This window comes from Telopea speciosissima, chromosome 5 (assembly GCF_018873765.1).
Source record: "Telopea speciosissima isolate NSW1024214 ecotype Mountain lineage chromosome 5, Tspe_v1, whole genome shotgun sequence".
Lineage (NCBI taxonomy): Eukaryota > Viridiplantae > Streptophyta > Magnoliopsida > Proteales > Proteaceae > Telopea > Telopea speciosissima.
The window spans coordinates 49,119,297-49,139,836 of record NC_057920.1 but is presented as its reverse complement, the minus strand read 5'-3'; the positions used below and the strand labels follow the sequence as shown (position 1 = coordinate 49,139,836).

General features: G+C 38.8%; 1 protein-coding gene across 1 annotated transcript in view; it reads right to left on the bottom strand.

Annotated features, from left to right (window-relative positions):
- Nucleotides 1-19,869, bottom strand: part of LOC122662448 (glycosyltransferase BC10-like) — a 33,127-nt gene extending 13,258 nt beyond the window's left edge. Inside the window, exons 1-7 of the mRNA XM_043858080.1 lie at nucleotides 19,682-19,869; nucleotides 17,843-18,380; nucleotides 13,901-13,999; nucleotides 13,087-13,187; nucleotides 12,914-12,985; nucleotides 12,593-12,683; nucleotides 11,693-11,773 (exon numbers count right to left, since the gene is read on the bottom strand). Of these exons, the coding sequence (XP_043714015.1) occupies nucleotides 11,693-11,773; nucleotides 12,593-12,683; nucleotides 12,914-12,985; nucleotides 13,087-13,187; nucleotides 13,901-13,999; nucleotides 17,843-18,226 (828 nt within the window). The 5' untranslated portion in view covers nucleotides 18,227-18,380; nucleotides 19,682-19,869. The remainder of the gene's footprint in view (nucleotides 1-11,692; nucleotides 11,774-12,592; nucleotides 12,684-12,913; nucleotides 12,986-13,086; nucleotides 13,188-13,900; nucleotides 14,000-17,842; nucleotides 18,381-19,681) is intronic.
- Between the last annotated feature and the right edge of the window lie 671 nt (nucleotides 19,870-20,540).

Genomic DNA, 20,540 nt, shown 5'->3' with positions numbered 1-20,540 from the left:
AAATCTGAATATGGTAAAACATTGCTAAAAACCAAAAGTGCGGTAAAATATTCATTTGTTTTGATATCTAAAAAAATATTTTCATTCAGAGCAATTTTAACAGCATTCGGACATACCAAATAAGGTTTAATCGGAACATAATTTCTTCAATATAAATCAGATTTAAGCAATTATGGATTTGTTGGAAAGCTGGTTTTGTGCTCTACCTAATACTAAAAGTCTCATGTAAAAATAAAATCATCTGACTAATCAAACTTCTTAGAGAACAAGAACATTTCTCTAAATCGAAAACAATTTAATTACTTGTAGATAAAATCATATTTTCTAAGAACAGAATAAACCAAATGTGAGACTAGTATAAACCAAATGTATGATTGTTTCAACTTCCAATAGCTTGCTTCTTCAGTTCTGTTGTCTTCTAGTTCTATGTTGATTTTTTATGACTAGATGTGACTTAATGTGGCTTAAAGAATAGGCTCACTTGGGGTCGCCTAGGCGAGCGCCTTGTCGCCTAAGCGCTTAGACACCCCTCCAGCGCCTTGGTCGCTTTGCCGCCTTGACAACTATGGTTGAAACTTGTCGAAACCTATGCTTTTTTTCCCAGCCAACTCGAGCTAGTTGTTTCGAGGCACATAAATTGTTTTTTTATTTTTATTTTTTGTATACAGCCTATTTTTGACATTCTAAACACAATTCATGAACTATTTTCACAAAAAAAAAAAAACTCAAAATGGTACTAGTGGATTTTGACCAAAGTTTACTAGTGTACGCACAATGTACTAAGAATCATAGTTGTCAAGACAGACACTTATATATGCCAAATATCATTTACTTAAGATATTATTCATAAATAAGCAAATATCCCCCTATTTGAATCTAATAAAAAATTAAATTCCAAAAGGATAAAAAGACAACCCCCCCGGTACAAGAACAAAAACTGGATTTTCGACGGTAGGTGCAATTTTCAACTTTTAAATGCTGGGTGGTTTTTCTCAAATCTAAAAATTCCATCAAATCCAAGATTGCTTAAATCTGATTTATATTAAAGGAGTTATGTACCGGTCAAACTTAATTTGGTGTGCTCGAATATTGTCAAAACCGCTCTGAATGAAAGTATTTTTTTAGACATCAAAACAAATGAATATTTTACCGTACTTTTGATTTTTAGCAATGTTTTACCATATTAAGATGGGGGAAGTTTTCATACACGGCCGTGTATAAGCATGCACGATCGTGTCCCCTCTCACAAAGAGTTGGAAAAGTCATAAACCCCCACCCATTAATTAATGCCTTGAAACTCCCACCCTCTCACATACACGGCTGTGTAAGCCGTGTATGAAAACTTTCCCCTATTAAGATTTATGGAATATTTAGATTTGACAAAAAAAAACCCAACATTTAAAAGTTGAAAATTGCACCTATCGCCGAAAATCCAATTTTTGTTCTTGAAACGGAGGGTTGACTTTTTATCCTTTTGGAATTTGATTTTTTTAACTATTTTTATTGGACTCAAATAGGGGCTATTTGCTTATTTATGAATAATATTATTTCCTTAAATGATATTTGGCATAAATAAATGTATGTCCTGGTTTCTGGCATAAATAACTGTTTGTCCTGCTTTCAAGCCAGGTTTTCTCAAGTTTCGATGGGCATGAGTATCGAAACTTGCGAAATATGGGTTGTTTCAGTCGAAATAGGTCGAAATTGGTCGAAACTAGAGACTTTATTAACTCCATCCACATCACGTCTCGGTTTCGTAAGATTTCTTTCCATGATTGGGAGATGGAAGACAAGTAAGGAATGAAAGCAAGTGATTCTATGCAATGGAGTGAATCCAAGATGGTGTGAAGCCAAGATGATCTTCTTTCTTGTCTATCTTTTTCTTCTTCTATCCAGTCCTCTCTTTCAAACTCTATATCTACGGCAAACCATCCCTGTTTGATCCCCAGATGCATGGTTGTTTATTCCGTCATATTTCTCCCAACCTCTATTATCATTTTTCAAGAGCTTTCTATTTGTTCTTTCAAATACAACAGCCTGTAAACCCCAATAAATCATATATGTGGCTAGAATAGGACTGGTTTGTGGTTTTATGTGGATTCCCAAACCTGTACTACATCACTTGAGTCTTCATGTAAGACCATTGCTATTGGCTTTAGACATATCTATTTAAGTTGGAATTCATATCAATGTTCGGCAGTAGGAACATATTTTCATCTGGTATATATCTGTTGTTCCTATGTAAAACCATTTTAAGCTTTAAAAGTCATGGAACTTTCATTGATATATCTGCTGACTTTCTATGTTAGATCATCTATGTGGCTTTTAAGTTGCTTGTTCTTAATTGGCTTATTATTTGCATTCATTGCAAGACCATTGTTATTATAAGCATATTCTGTTTTAATTGTCATATCCTTCCTTCGATTCCCTTCTTTTTGTTGATGACAAAGTGGAAGAAATAATATAAATGAATGGTATAACTAGTAATGTGAGGATGTGTGCAACACCTCAAGGGGAGTGTTTTATTTGAATATATCTCATGTTTGTGTATGCTACGATTGCCTTGGTCAAGAACAAAGGGGGAGATTAAATGGACTATATAAAAATGTATGTTTGAATGCATACACTTTGTTTTTCATGCTTGGATATTTATGCATTGATTAAGGGGGAGCTATGTGGTTAAATGGAATATATTGTTGTGCTTTTTCAATAATAGCTTGTCATCACAAAAAAAGAGGGACATTGTTAAAGAAAGGGAGTGTCGAGTGAACAATCCATGAATTGGTTTATATGTTTTGGTGCTTACAATCTATTTGTGTGCGAAAAAGTTATTTGCTCTTCCAAGTGCTATAATGAGTAACCAGGTTCCAAGCATTGAAGGAGTGTGTCCTTGAGCCAAGAGCATCAAGTTAGAGATATCAACTTGCCCAGGAGACTTTCTCATGGAATGGTGGAGCATAAACTTGATGATCAAGTCAAGCCATCCATGAGGATTCCAGCAACTCGAATCAAGATTGGAAGATTTTATTAATTTGCTTGAATGTGTTCCTAGGATATATTTTCATTGTGTCATTTCTTAGTTGATCCTAGGATGTAAAGATCCCAAGTGCTCACAGTTCATTTCATCACGTAATGACCTTAATTGAAATACCTAAGATAGGTGGTTATTAGTGTAGACTAAGTAAAAATGACCTAATGGTTGACTTTCATCATGAACCTTGACTTACCCCTCTAGTAATCTGACTAGACCTTATTTTGGTTCACTTGGCATATATGTATTAACTGGAAGTTTTGTCTAAGTGATATGTACTTAGTTATATTGGCAAAAGGCACAAAATGTCACTAGCGGTCAATTAAGCGCCCGACCAGGTTCAATAGTGTGCGATCAACCGGAATAGGCACCCCGCTGGTTACCGAGAACACCAATATGCAGATGGTCAACATGGTGGCCGACTGGGCTCTATTCAATGGTCAACTGGTGTTTGAAAAATTAGTCTGTGTGAGAGTATAATGGCTAGTATTTGGACTGTTGGAATCCTCCTCTACAAATAGGGTATTGCTGAGTTTTCAAAAAATTACTTTTTGGCAAAACTGTGGGGAAACCATGTTGTGCTAAAACTTGAATATTACACAGCAAATGTGAACTTAAACTGGAAAATCATATGAGCTTGTGAAAGAAGCATTTGAGCAAAGGGGATCACGTGAGCTTTGTCTTGTATATTTGTCAATAAAAGAATTTGTTTTTGGATGGTAAGCTGTTGTTTATCACTTTTTAGTGATTGTGATTTGATCACGATGGTGATCATTGTGAGGTGTTTATCCTACCTGGCAAAGAGATTGTGGTTGATCACAGGGTGATCATTGTGAAGGTTGATAGATCCTAGAAAACTATCATTGGTTGATCATGGGGTGAGCATTGAGGTGTGTCAAATCACTATAAAATTGGTGGCCGCCATGGCGTCTGGCGCTGAAGAGGGCTGCATGGCGACCTACGCCATGGCGACCCTCTTTGATTTCTTCCTCCTAACTCTCTTTCCCTCTTCGATTTCTTCTTCCTGTCTTCGATTTCTTCTTCCCTCTTCGATTCTTCTTTCCCTCTTCAATTTCTTTCGATTTCTTCTTCGATTTCTTCTTCCTGTCTTCTTTCCCTCTTCGATTTCTTCTTCCTGTCTTCTTTCCCTCTTGATTTCTTTCGATTTCTTCTTTCCCTCTTCGATTTCTTCTTCGATTTCTGAATTTTCTTCTTAAAACTTGAGAAACAATAGAGAAAAAAATAAAACATGGCTTGAGTATACATCTATTAACACATTAAAAATAGAGAAAATAAAAAATAAAACATGGTCGACATGCTCGCCATGGCAACGCCATGGCGGGCGACATGTCGATATATCGACGTGACACCCCTCCACCGACTTGGATCGCCGTGACGCCGTGACAACTATGGTGTGTGCACTCTCTCTCTTTTTCTCTATCCCCTCCATATGATTAAGCTTTGTTTTTGTTAACTAATATTTTCTTGGAGTTTAGAGATAGTTAGCGAAAAATTTTGAAATTGGGCCACAATTCTGCATTACCCAATTCACCGCCCCTCTTGGGTTTCCTATACGATCCAACACTTCTTATTGCTGAAAAATGAAAGAGAATAGAGGGTGAGGTTGGAGAGGTAATGAAGATGCTTTGCAAGCAGTACCAATCACTCATACGGGTAATTGGCAAGAGTGGTGGTGTGTAAAGGTGGAAGTCGTGTTTGGCTCTCTATAGGTGCACCATCCCTCCACAGTGCACTCCTATCCCCGCCTGCAGCTTTGTATTATAAAGGCAAAGCCCTGTCCAACTGCTGATCACAACATAGAATCAGGTCTTCCAACTTGCTAAAAGAACCCCCCTAAAGTTCATGTTTCTTTCTAGAGAGCCCAGTGAAGTTGTCTAACATTCATTACAACAAACCATACGGAAATTGTCGAACCCAAGTATGGTCAACAAAGCCAACAATTAGATTGGGCCCAAATGGACCATATTTGGTTCCAACCTACTGATTCACATCAAAGAAGAAGCTCAGCAGACTGATTCACATCAAAGAGGATTATGAGTTTGGTAAAGCCCTTTGGACTAACTCTTTCTACATAAGAAAGGGTTCTGACTATAAGAGATTTCCAAACCACAAATGGAAGAAAAGAATGTCACAAAGCAAACCATCTTTGTGAGGCCTTTTGCTTCTAGTTTCATCACTTATGTGGGTCATGCATTTTGGGTCTAGCTCTTTTGGCCGTTTCCCTCAAGGAGGGATGTATTACTACCACGTATTTCTATATGTTGAATAATGTACACTAGAATACCGTGGGGGTATTCTGGTCTTTTGGGTATTTTATTTTGTTATTTATGTACTGCCTAGCTATGTAGGCTATGGCAGAGGTATTATTGTCACACAGTGTTATTTTTCACATTATAAATATAAGCCTTGGGCTGATCACATTGATCATCCAAGCAATTCCATATTTCAGTTTTGTTAACATGGTATTAGAACCTAGTTCTCTGATCTAGGATACAAAACTTCCCCCCCCCCCTCCATCGTTTTCCTTTCTCTCCATCTTCCTCCACTACTTTTTTCTGGATTTTTTCTTTTTGCTTAAGGGCAGCACTAATGAGGTGATCAGATGATCTAGCTGCTACCCTCTACATACCTCAATTTATGTTCTACAAGATTGGTTAACATCGGCGATAGCTGCTGCCCTGTTCTTCTCTGCGATTTTTTTTGGAAGCCCTCTCCTTGAAGATTAGACATACTTATCATCGGAGTTTGATTGTTCACCTTTGGAGGTTCCTCTCTCACACCATTGGACAGCAACTACTGCAGCCCTACATTCAGCATTGGAGCTCTCTTCCCTCAATCGATCTCACTTTCAAGGTTTTGTTCAAAACCCTGACTTTATCTATTTTGGGGTTTTAGGTTTCAGCTGTTGCTGATTTTTGGAGGGTGTGTCTCTCCCACCACACAGAGTACTCGACAGAATTTTCAGCCTCTTTCAGTTTTTTTGAAGACCCCTAACCCTAATCGATCACCTCTTTCAGGGTTTTTTCAAAACCCTGCAACTTATCGAAACTTGGGGTTAGGGCTGATTGTGTTGCTGCTACCAAGGGGTTTTTCATACCCTATATTCGGCTTCTTCTTCTGGTATTTTTGCCCTACTTATCATCATCATGCCGGACTCTGATATTACCACAGCTACTTCTGACGGCGATGGTCAGACTAGGTCTGATTTTCTTCCATATGCTACTGCCATTAAGCTTGATGGAACGAACTATTTGATTTGGGCCAGATCTCTATCCTTGACCGTGGCTGGTAGGGGACTCACTGGCCATCTTACTGGCACTACCAAACACCCCACTGAGGAAGGTGCTGCCCGTACTAAATGGGCTGCCAACGATGCTATGGTGATGTCCTTTGTTCTGAATTCTATGCACACTGACCTCTCTAGTCAGTATCTCCTCCTTGACACTGCTACTCAGATATGGCCTGCTGTCAAGGGAACTTATGGTCGATCAGGAAGTGGTGCTCAGATTTATGAGATCTGGAAGACACTCCAAAACACTACTCAGAAGGAGTTGTCTGTCACTAAATACTATGCTACCCTCAAATGTTTATGGCAGCAATTGGATCACTATGCTCGTTTTCAGCCTACTACTACTGCCGACATTACTGCCTATCACTCTTATGTGGACCAGTTTCGGGTGTATGATTTTTTGGCTGGCCTTAATGATGACTATGATCATATTCGGGTGCAAGTTCTTGATCGGGTTCCTTTCCCCACTTTGGAGGAGACCTTTTCTTATGTTCACAGTGAAGAGACCCGTCGGGCTGCTATGATGGTTACTCCTAAAGTTGAGAGATCAACCTTACAGGCTACTGGCTCCACCCTGATTCCTTCATCTAACAGTATTGTTGCTGCTGCTACAGCCAAAGAGCTTGTGAAATGTGATCATTGCCACAAACCGTATCACACTAAGGCACAGTGTTGGAAGCTACATGGGAAGCCTGCTGATTTTGAGGCCAAACGTGGTCATGCTAAGCCTAAAAACAAAGCCAATCACATTGAAAGTGTAGCTCCAACTCCCACTGCTGACATTGGTTTCTCCCAGGAAGAATTCCAAGCTCTCCGGCGTCTGTTGCAGACATTTGCTGCCCCTACTACATCTGCTGCCAATTCAGGTTCCTTCTTTGCCTGTTCAGGTATTTCCTTTGCTGGTCATTGCTCATCGGTAGTCTCCATTCCTTGGATTATAGACTTCGGTGCCACTGATCACATGACAGATTCTTCTAGCCTCTTCAATACATATTTTCCTGCTTCTGGCAAAGATAAAGTCAAAATTGCTGATGGGTCCCTCTCCTCAATCTCAAGGAAAGGATCCATTGGATGTTCTCCTTCTCGTACATTGTCATCTGTGTTGCATATTCCCAAGTTTACCACTAATCTTCTTTCCATTAGCAGTATCACCAAATCTCTGAATTGTAAAGTGACATTTTTTCCTACTCATTGTGTTTTTCAGGAACTGGGCTTGGGGAAGACGATTGGATCGAGTAAAGTGCATGGCGGATTGTATCTGCTTGATGGCGACCCTGCATCAACCCAGGCATTACCTTCTAGGCTCTGTCACCCGGCATCTTTCTCTTCTGAATTACACAAATGGCACTCTAGACTAGGACATCCCCCTTTAGGTACTTTATCCAATTTATTTCTAGCATTAGTTAAATATTGTAATAAGGGAGACTTTTTTTGTGAGCCTTGTGTCTTGGCCAAACAGACACGTTCAAATTATCCCATTTCTAATAAAAGATCTCCCTTATTTCATGTTGTTCATACTGATGTGTGGGGTACTAGTAGAAAAGTTTCTCTTTCCGGTCATCGGTGGTATGTCACCTTTATTGATTGTTATTCTAGATTCACTTGGGTCTACCTCATGCACACAAAAAATGAAGTCTTTTCATGTTTTCAGCATTTTCACTAGTTGGTTAAGACCCAATTCAATGCTACTCTTCGAATTTTGAGGAGTGACAATGGGACAAAGTATATGGAAGGTCAGTTCCAAAAATACCTTGCTGCCCATGGAATCCTACATCAGACCATCTATGTTGACACGCCAGCCCAAAATGGTGTGGCTGAGAGGGAAAACCGCCACCTCTTAGAGGTAGCTAGGGCCCTTCTGTTTGCTCGCAATGTCCCTTCCCTTTATTGGGGGGATGCTGTCCTTACTGCATCCTATTTAATTAATAGGCTACCCAGTCGGGTTCTGCATTCCAGACCCCCTATTGAGCTCCTACTTGGCTCTTCTTCCTTTGTTATCCCCCCTAAGGTGTTTGGCTACGTCTGTTATGCCAGGGATACAAGGTCCCCTGGTAAACTTTAACCATGTAGTCTCCGCTGCATTTTCTTAGGTTACTCTGCTACTCAGAAGGGGGTACAAATGTTATTACCCTCCATCCTGCCGGACTTTGGTCAGCTTGGATGTCGTCTTTCATGAGAGCGTTTCCTATTATGTGTCCCCACCTCTTCAGGAGGAGAGTGTTAGTGAAGATGTGTTGACCATAGACTCTCCACCTCCACTCCAGTCTGTTTACAATGAGCCTGTACCAGTTCGGCCTACTCCTAGGCCTCCCTCTGAGTCAGGGGGAGAGGTCCCTATACAGGGGGAGACCATCCCTATTCAGGGGGAGCAAACTACCCCAGTCCAGACTCCTGTCCAGAGAACTATTAGTGAATTTCAAAGGAGGATTGATGACAGTACTGTGAAGACCTATGCAAGGAAACATAAGCAGATTCAATCAACTGTTGCTCCAGTACCCATCCAATTGCCGAACCTGGATCTAGAACCTGCCTCTCCACCTGGTAATGTCCCTTCTCCTGAGTTACCTATTGCTCTTCGCAAAGGTGTCAGGACTTGCACTCAGTATCCCATATCTTATGTTGTTTCTTATAACTCCCTTTCCCCATCCTTTCGTGCTTTTGTTTCTTCTCTTTCTTCTGTTCGTATTCCTAACAATTGGCAGGAAACTCTATCAAATGGAAAGTGGAAGGCAGCAATGATGGAAGAAATGGAGGCCTTGAAGAAAAATAACACATGGGAGCTTGTGGTTCTTCCACCTAGGAAGAGAACAGTTGGATGTAAGTGGGTGTTTGTAGTGAAACAGATGGTGGATGGCACCGTGGATAGGTATAAGGCACGACTAGTGACCAAGGGGTTCACTCAGACATACGGCATTGATTGCCAGGAAACCTTTACACTTGTTGCAAAGCTGAATACTATTCGTGTCATTATCCTGTGCAATCAACCTTGGATGGGATTTGCAGTAACTGGATGTAAAAAATGCTTTCCTAAATGGAGAAATGGATGAGGAGGTATACATGGACATTCCACCGAGGTTCTCTTGTGATAAAAACTAAGGTAAAGTGTGTAAACTGAAGCGTGCACTATATGGGCTGAAGCAGTCACCTCGAGCATGGTTTGGCCGGTTCCACAAGGCCATGATTTCTGAGGGCTATAAGCAGAATAATGCTGATCACACACTCTTTATAAAGAGGGTTGGTGAAAAACCCACTGTTCTTATAGTCTATGTTGATGACATAGTGGTTACTGGCAATGATGATGATGAGATCAGACGGTTGAAGACCTTCCTTGGACAAGAATTTGAGATTAAAGATCTAGGGAAACTACGATACTTTCTTGGGATTGAGGTTGCTAGATCCTCTAAGGGCATTTTTCTCTCCCAAAGGAAGTATGTCCTAGACTTATTGGCTGAAACCGGGTTGTTAGGCTGTCACCCTTCAGATACTCCTATGGATCCTATTGTTCGTCTCAAGGAAAAAGAAGGTGCGCCTGTTGATAAAGGCCAGTACCAAAGGCTTGTAGGGAAGCTGATTTATCTCTCACATACTTGTCCTCACATTGCTGTTGCCGTGAGTACTGTGAGTCAGTTTATGCATGATCCCTACTCTTCTCATATGGAGGTTGTTCTTCGTATTCTGCACTATCTGAAATCAGCTCCTGGAAAAGGCATTCTTCTGTCTGCACATGGTCACCTACGGATAGAGGCATACAGTGATGCCGATTGGGCTGGTTCTGCGGATTGCAAGTCTATCTCTGGGTATTGCTCCTTTGTAGGTGGAAATCTTGTCACTTAGCGTAGCAAGAAGCAAAATGTAGTTGCTCATTCTAGTCATAGTTCAAAAACTCATTTCGTTTCGGTGTTTCGGGCTATCCGAAATGTCGAAATTTTGCATTTTTCTGTTATGTTTCGGTAGGTCATTTCGGTGGGTTTTAGGCCAAGTTAAGGCCTGAAACTTCATGGAAACCCTATTTTAGGCTATAGAAACACATTTAAATGTTCAAATTGCAAAAATAGTTTTGGATTTGCACCATTGATTGGCAATGTATGGTCGAATCCTAATGTATAACTTAGTTAATTACACACACACATTGTTTAAGACTTGAAGTACTAGAGGACATAATAAATTAATGATTAATAAGCAATTTAAACAAGTAAATTGACTTGGAAGTTGGAAACATAAAGTGAATGACTCATAAGTCATAACTTAAGTTATAATATTAAGTATAATAAGTAAATAACAAGTTAAGAAGATGATATCAATATGACAATATCCCCAATAGTCTAATACAAGTCAAGTATTGTAATGGTGTGTTCTCTGGCGTAGATGCGGCGAAGATTTGAAGGCCGGTGCAAGAATCAGCAAGGAGAAGTGAAAGGATGAAGAACAAGGAGAAAAAAACCCAAAAAACTAGAGCTTGTTAAGTCTTGGTCGAAAGAGTTTTGGTATTTATAAAGCTACTATTGAAAAAGGAATCTAAATATCTCGCGAGATTTTAATTTTGTTTCGAGATATTGCGAGATGGACAAAATTTCGACAGAGTTTTTGCATTTTTTTTATTCGAGCTACTGTTTCGTTTCGGTTAGGTCGAGATACTCGAAATATTCAAGATCTCGACCGAGATTTCACGAGATTTAGTACTATGGTTCTAGTGCCGAAGCTGAGTTTCAAGCTATGGCACAAGGTATTTGTGAGTTACTCTGGCTCAAAGGTTTGCTACAGGATCTTGGTATTCCTATTCGTCTTCCTATGATGTTGTACTGTGACAACAAGGCTGCAATCAGCATAGCACACAACCCAGTACAACATGATCGTACCAAGCATGTTGAGGTGGATATGCATGTCATCAAGGAAAAGTTAGAAGAAGGACTGATTTGTGTTCCCTTTGTGACATCTGCTGATCAACTTGCTGATATCTTCACCAAGGGATTGTCTGGGAAATTATTTCACCCTAATCTAGTCAAGTTGGACATGATAGACATCTTTGCTCCAACTTGAGGGGGAGTGTTAAATAATGTACACCAGAATACCGTGGGGATATTCTGGTCTTTTTGGGTATCTTATTTTGTTATTTATGTACTGCCTAGCTATGTCGGCTATGGCAAGGGTATTATTGTCACACACTGTTATTTTTCACATTATAAATATAAGCCTTGGGCTGATCACATTGATCATCCAAGCAATTCCATATTTCGGTTTTGTTAACACTATAACTTCTATTTCAATAAAATATTAGTTATCAAACAACAACACCCCCCCCCCCCCCAAAAAAAAAAAAGCAAACCATCTTTGAGTAGAAACTAGAAAGCTACCTTGCAGTAATGCTTGAACTTAGTGTAGTAAAGACTGTCTGCCATCACTATCAGAGCATGCTGCCGCTTCACCGAGAACCACTGCAAGAAATATGAATCAGAGCCTACTAATTTCCTTCCACACAGTTCTTTTAATTCTTAATGATAACATATTCCCCAAACCCTAACAAAAGTAAACCTAAAGAGGGAGGGGGGAGGAAGCAGAGATGGTACATACAATTAAAAGATAAACAATTTAAATTTGAGTATCTCAAGAAGATGTCTGTAAAATTGAGAAACATATATCAACTTCTGGTTGAACAGAAGCTATGACCCTAAATAGAGTGAAAATGAGGAACATAACTTGTACAGCAAAACCCATGATGGCTAGGATGGTGCTGATGATGAGATGCGAACAATGAATTACTATGTCTTTTCAACATGGCAGGATTTTGTAAAGAGGAAGTCCCATTGCTACACAGGTTACAGATCCAATGAAACTCACCATGATTGACAGGTTGCCCACAAGGGTTGAAACAATGTGTTGACCATATCAGAACACTCAAACCTTAAGACATGACAGTTGTTTGACAAAAACACAGCTGGAGAATAGTAAATTTGCTGATGTTCATATAACCATGTAAATCTTTTAAAGCCCTAATAAGCTGTTGAGTTTTGTGTATGGTCGGTTTGGGAAAATGAAAAGATGGTTAGAGTATCAAGGAAAGATCAAATTCACAAAAGGTCAATAACTTAATAGTGACAACATATCTACTTTATGGATATATTGAGAAAAAATGAGAACATAAATCTATTAGATACTGAGGAAAAGATCAACAACCAGTTACATGTACGTCTCATACTCTTTGGTGAGAAACCCTAAGTTGAATGTTAACCATATTTTCATGCATGCAGATGTACCTGTGCACCCTTCCTAAAATCCCTCTTTTCAACCTCTGGTAACATATGTTCTGAATATCTGCCAGAACCATGTGGGCCAGGATCCTCAAAGCTGTTTAAATGGGAAATAAAGAAGTGTATTAGAAAGACGAAGAAGTTTGGACCTCATCCAGATGTGCCATCAACGTTACTGGATAAAAAGCTTCAATCTTGATAATTCCCTAACCATCCTCACAAAGTTTTAGGAGTACAGTTATTAACAAGAAATAGTTCAGCACTTTTGAACTTGTCAAACAAAATTATATCTCGAACAAAACCAACATGAGAGTAAAGCAGGCTTACCAGTCAACAAAACTCATGTTTGTATCCATCAAATAATTATACACATAATCAAAATCATAAAGTGGCACACAACTGCAACAAAAGAAAACAAGTACTCAACAAATGAGCAGAGCACCCTCAAGTGCAAATCAGCAAAGGTGAGGAAGCTAAAAGGAATTCTATGATCCAATCACCTGTCAGAAAGTAAGACAAATTGTTGATTATCAGGGTCTTGTAGTGCATTAGCCAAAAGTCTCCTCTCAGCATCAACCATAGAAATTTTTCCCCATATGACCTGCACATATCCCGTCCATATCAGCACATGCCAATCATGTATTATTTACAGAATAAAGATGGAGTAAGATTAGCTCAGTTGCAACATACCAAATAGGCTCATTCCAATACAAAAGCAATAATCATAAACACATGTCAATCTCATTTTATTTACTAGATTGAAATAGAGAAAGATTAGTTCACCACCTCCATAACACATAAACTTAATCAAATAATAATAATAATAAATAAATAATTATAATAACCAACAGATAACAAATCATTCTTGAATATTAATAAAAGGGCAGAGTTTTCCTCCACCCATAGATGATGGCACCCATAATCCTAGGGTTCATAAACCTCTATAGGGTTTTAGTATTTTCTCAAAACACCCTTGTGATGCTCTTTCCGGCACGTCTGACACCCAAGGTGAATGGAATCCCATTCACCGTGGGTGGAGGAAAACTTGGTCCTACAAAAAAATACAATACTTTGACTGCATGAACAATACATAGGTGTAAGTGGCAGGCAATCTATACTTGGATAACTGTCATATATAAGACTTCATATTGTTTTCGTCCCTGTGGCAATATTAATTCAATCTTTACTAATACATTCATCAATACAGAAACTTGTACCTATGGAACGTAAGTTCCAGAGAAACAAGAAGAAAGAAAATATAGCAGTATGCAAATTTGAAAACAGAGAATCTTCTAGGAAGAATCTTTCACATACCTTCTCACTACGAATGTCTCGATCAATGAAGTAACGACTAACATGCACTGGCTTTTCCCTAGATGCATGTACATAAACAGTGAATCTGTCTTCATGGCCCTGCAGAATCCAATGAAAATACTCAAGCTCAGTCAACTCATAAACTAAACCTCAAATCTTACTAGCAATTTTCGTTTCATTTTGGCTGAAAATCCCCAATATTTTGTTTTTACGAACAAAACAAAATACTTGTTTTGCCCAAATTCTTCATTAAAGTGTTTCAGTCCATTTCAGCCTACTTCAGTGTGTTTCATTGTTTCAGCCATAGTAATGGGAATCATGGATTTGGAGTCTTTTGGTTTTGGGCTTAATCTGTTTTGGTTCAAGAAGGACTAAACAAGCTCATTAACAACTAAGCTTCATATACCTACCTTGTAGCAAAATTCAAGGGATTTCCAATGCCCGAATACTTTTATTCAGCATCATGTGATATATAGTATAGTTGTTAAATAAAAAATAAGGAAAAAGAACTCTGTCCGGGAGTGTGGCCTACGCCAGCACTCTCATGAGTCTATCTCTCTCCTCCCCATATAAAAAGACACCTATGCCTCCTTATTCAGACAAAGAGAGAGATAGACACATGGGAGTGCTGGCGTAGACTACACTCCAGGACAGAGAACTACTTCCCTAAAAAAATATTATTATTACTTACAAAAAAAATTATATTTTTATCAAAAATGTTGCTAAAATATTTCACCAAACCAACTGAAGTGCCAAAACCTTTCATTTCGGGACCATTGTCAAAACAGACACTGACAAAAAATTTATAAAAAGGGTGTATGCAGTGCACGAGGCTCCCTCCACTGCGGGGTCGGGGAAGGGTCAAAATTTATAACTAAGCTTTAAATAGAGTTGAATGGTGACACAAGATTAGTGGAGCCAATCCCATTTAGTTAAGGTAAGGCTTAGTCGAGTTGAGTTGAGTTACCAACAAAGCACAACATTGATCAAACAGACAATTGGCGCATTTTCAATCTATGCTAAGAGTTAATGTGACAGGTAGTATCCTACAGTTCTATCAGGCAAACACCACACACATATTTACCACTATATAGAGTTCTTGCATGTGACAGGATTGTTCTACTCTGCCCCTATGCCTTATGCAGTTATAATATATTACAACTTCTCAGAAACCATGTCAAGAATTCTGTTATCCTCTCAGACATGCAAGTTCTAGAGCTATGCATTACTTTAATCCTCATTCCATAAAGTACACAACTTGCCTCAGACCTCTTAATGATGTACGGGTACCTATTTTGTTATTTTGAAGCTTATGTTCTAAGGATGCCAATTCCCTAGACTACTTGAATGAACAAAAATTTCCACCAAGTTCTTTCTAATCAAGTTTTCAAGCCCTACACTAATGAAGGACCATATAATCATCAGATCCTAGGAAGCCGTCTCCCTGATATCTACCATATGAGGAACTTTGTACATAATAATTCCAGAAACCCCCGCGTTGCATCAACTATCCTCAGTTAGACTGCCTAAAGTTGAATCGTTCCACCATAATTCCCATGAACAGAGCAAAGCATTGCAAACTTCTTCTAGGCATCCCTTTTTTGGCCTACGGCAAATGACCTAGGTTGCCAAAGGGTCAACTTCGACTGTACATTAATGGTAACACATCAGACTACAACTCCACTTGCTGGTGAAAGCATATCTATGCACAGTTGTCAAGGTGTCTAGGCAACCCAAGACATTAGAGGGGGCCTGGCTGCAAGGTGACCAAGGCGCCCACCTAGCAGACCAAGGCGTCAAAGGAAACCAAGGCACCTGGAGACCTAGGCAACGCCATGACAACTATGAATCTATACTTCTAGCTTGGTCAGAAGTAGGGTGGCCACTCATCTTCCTGCATTTTCCTCTAAAGCACCACTCTAATTGCAATGGCCAATAAAATTTTTTGAAGGTCATCAGTTGATCATCAGGACTCATAACTCTGTTCAGTTCCCTAGGGGGATATCATGAATTTGTTCCATGAACCGCTCTTTTAACAAGATAACCCCCTTTCTATATTCTTCTCCCCCAATCCACCAGCATTATCCTCGTCAACCCCAGTCCTATAGCAATGGTCAATAAGTTCATACACAAACGTGATTTATAAGTCATACAACAACAACAACAACAACAACATAGCCTTATCCCAACTAAATGGGTTCGGCCACATGGACACTTGCTCTCCATTCAGCTCTATTCTAAGTCATACAAGATACAAGTCCTATGTAACGCATGTCTTTCCTCACCACCTCTCCTATGGTTAATTTATGCCTGCCCGTGGCTCTTTTAGATCCTTCAATCTGAATCAAATCACTCCTCCGTACGGGACTATCCCAAGGCCTCCGTTGCACATAGGGATGTAAAAGGGTCGGATGTGATCGGAGCAGGATATTCCCTGGCCGAATACGGACACCTCTAAAAGGATTCGGATGCGGATCGGATTCGGATTTTTGACCATCCGTTTACATCTCTGCCTTGTGTAACCCGGACCTTCCTCCCCCTAGCGGATACAATTCACTCTCAATCCATATCTCTTAGATCTTGATTCTCTTTTCATCATATTCTAGAACATGTTGAATCTTCCAAAACCCTCAAAATCATTTTTTACTTAATTTTTTATTATTAAGTATTCGGATTTTTTTTCGGACGGATTTTTATCGGAGTATTCGGATTTTTTTCCGGATATCTCTAAACAAATACGGATGTCCCTAAACGGATACGGACGTGGATTCGGATTCGGATTTCGGTTATTCATTTACATCCCTAGTTGCACATGGCCATGCCACCTCAAACGACCTTGTTTGGTTCTCTTGTGGAAACCATATGGTTGGTTTTTCAACCATTCTTCTGATGGGAAACATTCAACGACTTCCCCCAGTATTAGCCACTAGGAACATTGGTTACTGAGACTCCTTTCAATTCTTCCTGAAAGCCACCCTCCTTCCCACCTTTTCCTGTCAACAGTACAACCCACCTACTCGAAGAAAGTATACCATGTTATTTGGTTACTTTAGAACTCTCTTGGATCATTCCTCTTAATTCAAACTGTTCCCAAGACTTTAAGCAGTTGAAAATTGCCTTCTCTACAAAATGAAATTTGTAGCATGTGCCTTCCAAGATTTTATCCGTTTTAGCAAACTTCATCCATGTGGATTAATCTTTTCCTCCTTCTACAGACTTGAAATCCAATTAAACTAATACACTTTTTTGCAGAAACACTATTAACAATAAAATAGTTGCTCTTTTCAAAATAACTTCAGACTATTTTCATGCTTTTGCCCTTCACTGTGTATGTTGAAACATGTGAAGAGAAAATTATGGAAAGGTAATATATAGCAAAATGTTAACTGAGACCTTCCATATTCCAAAAATTCTTTCAACCATAACTTGCAACTAGTCAGGGTTACGGTTCAATTCAAATCTTATACATAATATTACTTTTAATATGAGGAAGACATCTTGACAGATCACCCAATCACTTTCATGGCTTTAATTGCTTCTCCACTGTATGCATGAACCCTTTTTTTATGAAATTAGGTAACCTCTTCACATCTTATTCTTTATTAACTTTTCTGGTCAGTTCAATTCTGTGCTTGCTAGTTTCTCCATTTCTTTATTTGATTGGAAATGGAATTTTTACTCAATATAACATGGCGATGAGGCATTATAAGAACCTGTAATCAACATTACTGATCAACAGTAAAGACCCAAAAGCATTATGTCTCCAAATACATTGGTGTTATAATTTATTTAAGTTTGGGCAGATCAAATCTGGAATTCAAACTGACATTTTTCATACAGAAATGGATTATGGAAACATTTAACACACATCTCTATTTAGAAAGTAAAAAAGGCAACGGAATTAAAAAGGAAATGGAATAACTATATTATAGAAAGTCTTACATGGAAGAATTTGTCCCACAGCCTTTCGAAAGGTAATGTACCCGGAGTCAAGAACATGAAAGCAATCTTAGCATTCTTTGACTGAACAGGAGGTGTTCTCAAAATATCACTAATAACAACACGAGCTGCTCTCTCATCATCTGTAAGCTCCCTGGCAGGAATAGGTGGAAGCCAATCGGAAAAAGTCTTACAGCCATTTGAAGAAAAGATATAACAGGTTCCAGAGCTTCGGGAAGGATAAATGTAAGCACCAATTAGCAACAAGCTCACAAAAGAAACTAAAACAATAATCCACACTGGCCTCTTTAAATGAGGCCGGTGGCGCGGCGCAGGCATGATCTGGAAATCTCCAATGCCTAGCCGCCACGCCTGAGCTGTCTTCATTTAGAATAATCACATCACAGTAGTAACTCCAATCATGTTCCTTCCTTTTGAAAGTCTAAGACCATCTTATTCCTGAATAGATCAGATTACTGTTTAACCATTAACAGCTCCAATCACAAAGCCTTCAATCAACTAAATTATTAAATATATGACCCTGTGAAACAAGAAGGAAAGAGGGAAAAAAATCCATCAGTGGTGGAGTTAAGTAAAATGAATGTAAGGTTAGTGATTCATTGTGCAACATAACACTAAATTAATTAAGATGACAATTCAACAAAAGATCTACAATTTTACAAAGATATTATTGGAAAATAAGATTAAGATTAGCTTTTGAGAGAGAGAGAGAGAGAGAATCGAAGGGAGAATGAATTTTTCTAGCGTACAATGATAATATAAGTAGATTATGTAAAAATCGAAAGACAATCCAATCCAATGGAAAAATATCACAAATGGAAATTATACAAACTCTGAGAGACAAATCAACCACATGAAAACAAGCTAAACATAACATACATAACTACGGAGGAGTATGAGGACAAAATTGTTTGTCCAAAGATAAGAAGCCAGTAGATGCCGATTTATATAAAAAAATAATCAACGAAACACATCTCAAGAACAAACCTAACTATTCCTAAATTTCAAATCTTTCCCCAAAAAAATGCAAGTGAAGGAGACATCATCTAAAGGGCAAGAAATAATCCTTTTATCAAAAGAAAGAGAGGAAAAGGATAAGAGGAGGACCTTGAAAAAATTGAACGAAAGCCACCTCAGATAGAGGGAAGCAACCCCTTCAAATCGGACACAATTCACACCAATCGAAAACAAAAGAAATTGTTAAAAAATTAAGTTCCATCGCCCTCATCCGGCCAACAACATAACCGAAGCAAAATCCCGAGCAAGTCATAAAGTGGCAGCAGTCATAGCAAAAGTCAAGTCAATCCAGCCAAATGAAAGCTACCAAGAAAGAAACCATTGAAAACCGAAAAGCTGGGGGAGGCAGCGAGGAAATCCATCACCATTGTAAGCTAACCAACCAAGACTTTTAAATCAAGTTATCCAAAACAAATTCAAATGCCACCACCATTCCACCGTTAAAAATTCCTCAACATTAACTCCCCTTCAAGCTTTCCTCCCTAACATACTAATAAAACCTGAACCCAAAATGGTAAAAGAAAACCAAAATGCATTTAAATAAATGGCATTAATATCAAAACTCATATAATCCATCTATTTAGTCAAGTAATTCAAAACCCAGCTTCAAATATTTCAAGTAAATCCATTCTCAACAGAAAACGAACCGATCAAGAAACTAACCAAACAAATAAACACAAAAGAATCAACTCGCCCACACCAGCTCGAACTCAACAATTCCCAGTCCAATAAAAAAATTAAACGCTTCGAATTTCCAAGACAGAACACAAACACGTCAATCGATGCGGATGCAAAAAGAAGTACCTGGTCAACCCCGAGCTGAAAAGAAGCTCAAAAGTAAAGATCCCAGGCTTTTCAACTCAAATCAAGATTCAAAGATCTCAGATAAAGAATCCGTCACAAAGAGATTTTTTCTTTCATTGCTTGGGTTGTTTCGAGATCCAGGTCAAGAAAAGAAGAAGATGAAAGAGATGGGAAGGAGACTATAAAATAAGAGAGTTCGATTTTAGTCGATTCGTCTCTCTCCCACCATTTCTCTCTGTCGAAGCAGTCGTTTCGCTCCGTTCCCAACAAAGAACAATTCAGCCGGCGAATTAGAATATTTATTTTTGTATTTTCGTTTTTTTATATTATTATTTATTCCACGTATACGGATACAGTGTATTCCAAGACTACGGTTCTTCTGATATAATGAAATTACTTTACTATCCCCTAATGGCCCAACCTCTATTTTCTTCCATTCTCAATTCCCCGTCACCTTGGGGTTCTGCCGTGGATTTTCAAAGTACGAAAATACCCTTGGCTCCAAGAATGTCAGTGTGAAATGACGTAAATACCCCTTTACGAAATATCAATGTCTTTCCGTCTCTCTCTCTCTACATTAATTCCTTGTTTTTTACCGTAATAGTTAAGTATGAAAATACCCTGCTCTCCAAGTCCTCAAATGACCTGAATACCCCTGTTAATTCGACAATAGCGGATTTTGACTCCAATTACCAATGTCATGGGACTGTAGAACGGGTCTGGGGCATCGATGACTTCTACATGTCTCAAGTCTACAAGCGTGGTGCCCACAACTTAACAGACCCATGCTCCAATATTTTCAAGGTAAAAAATTTAGCGTGATAAAAGGTTCAAAAATATCTTGACCAAAAAAAAAAGG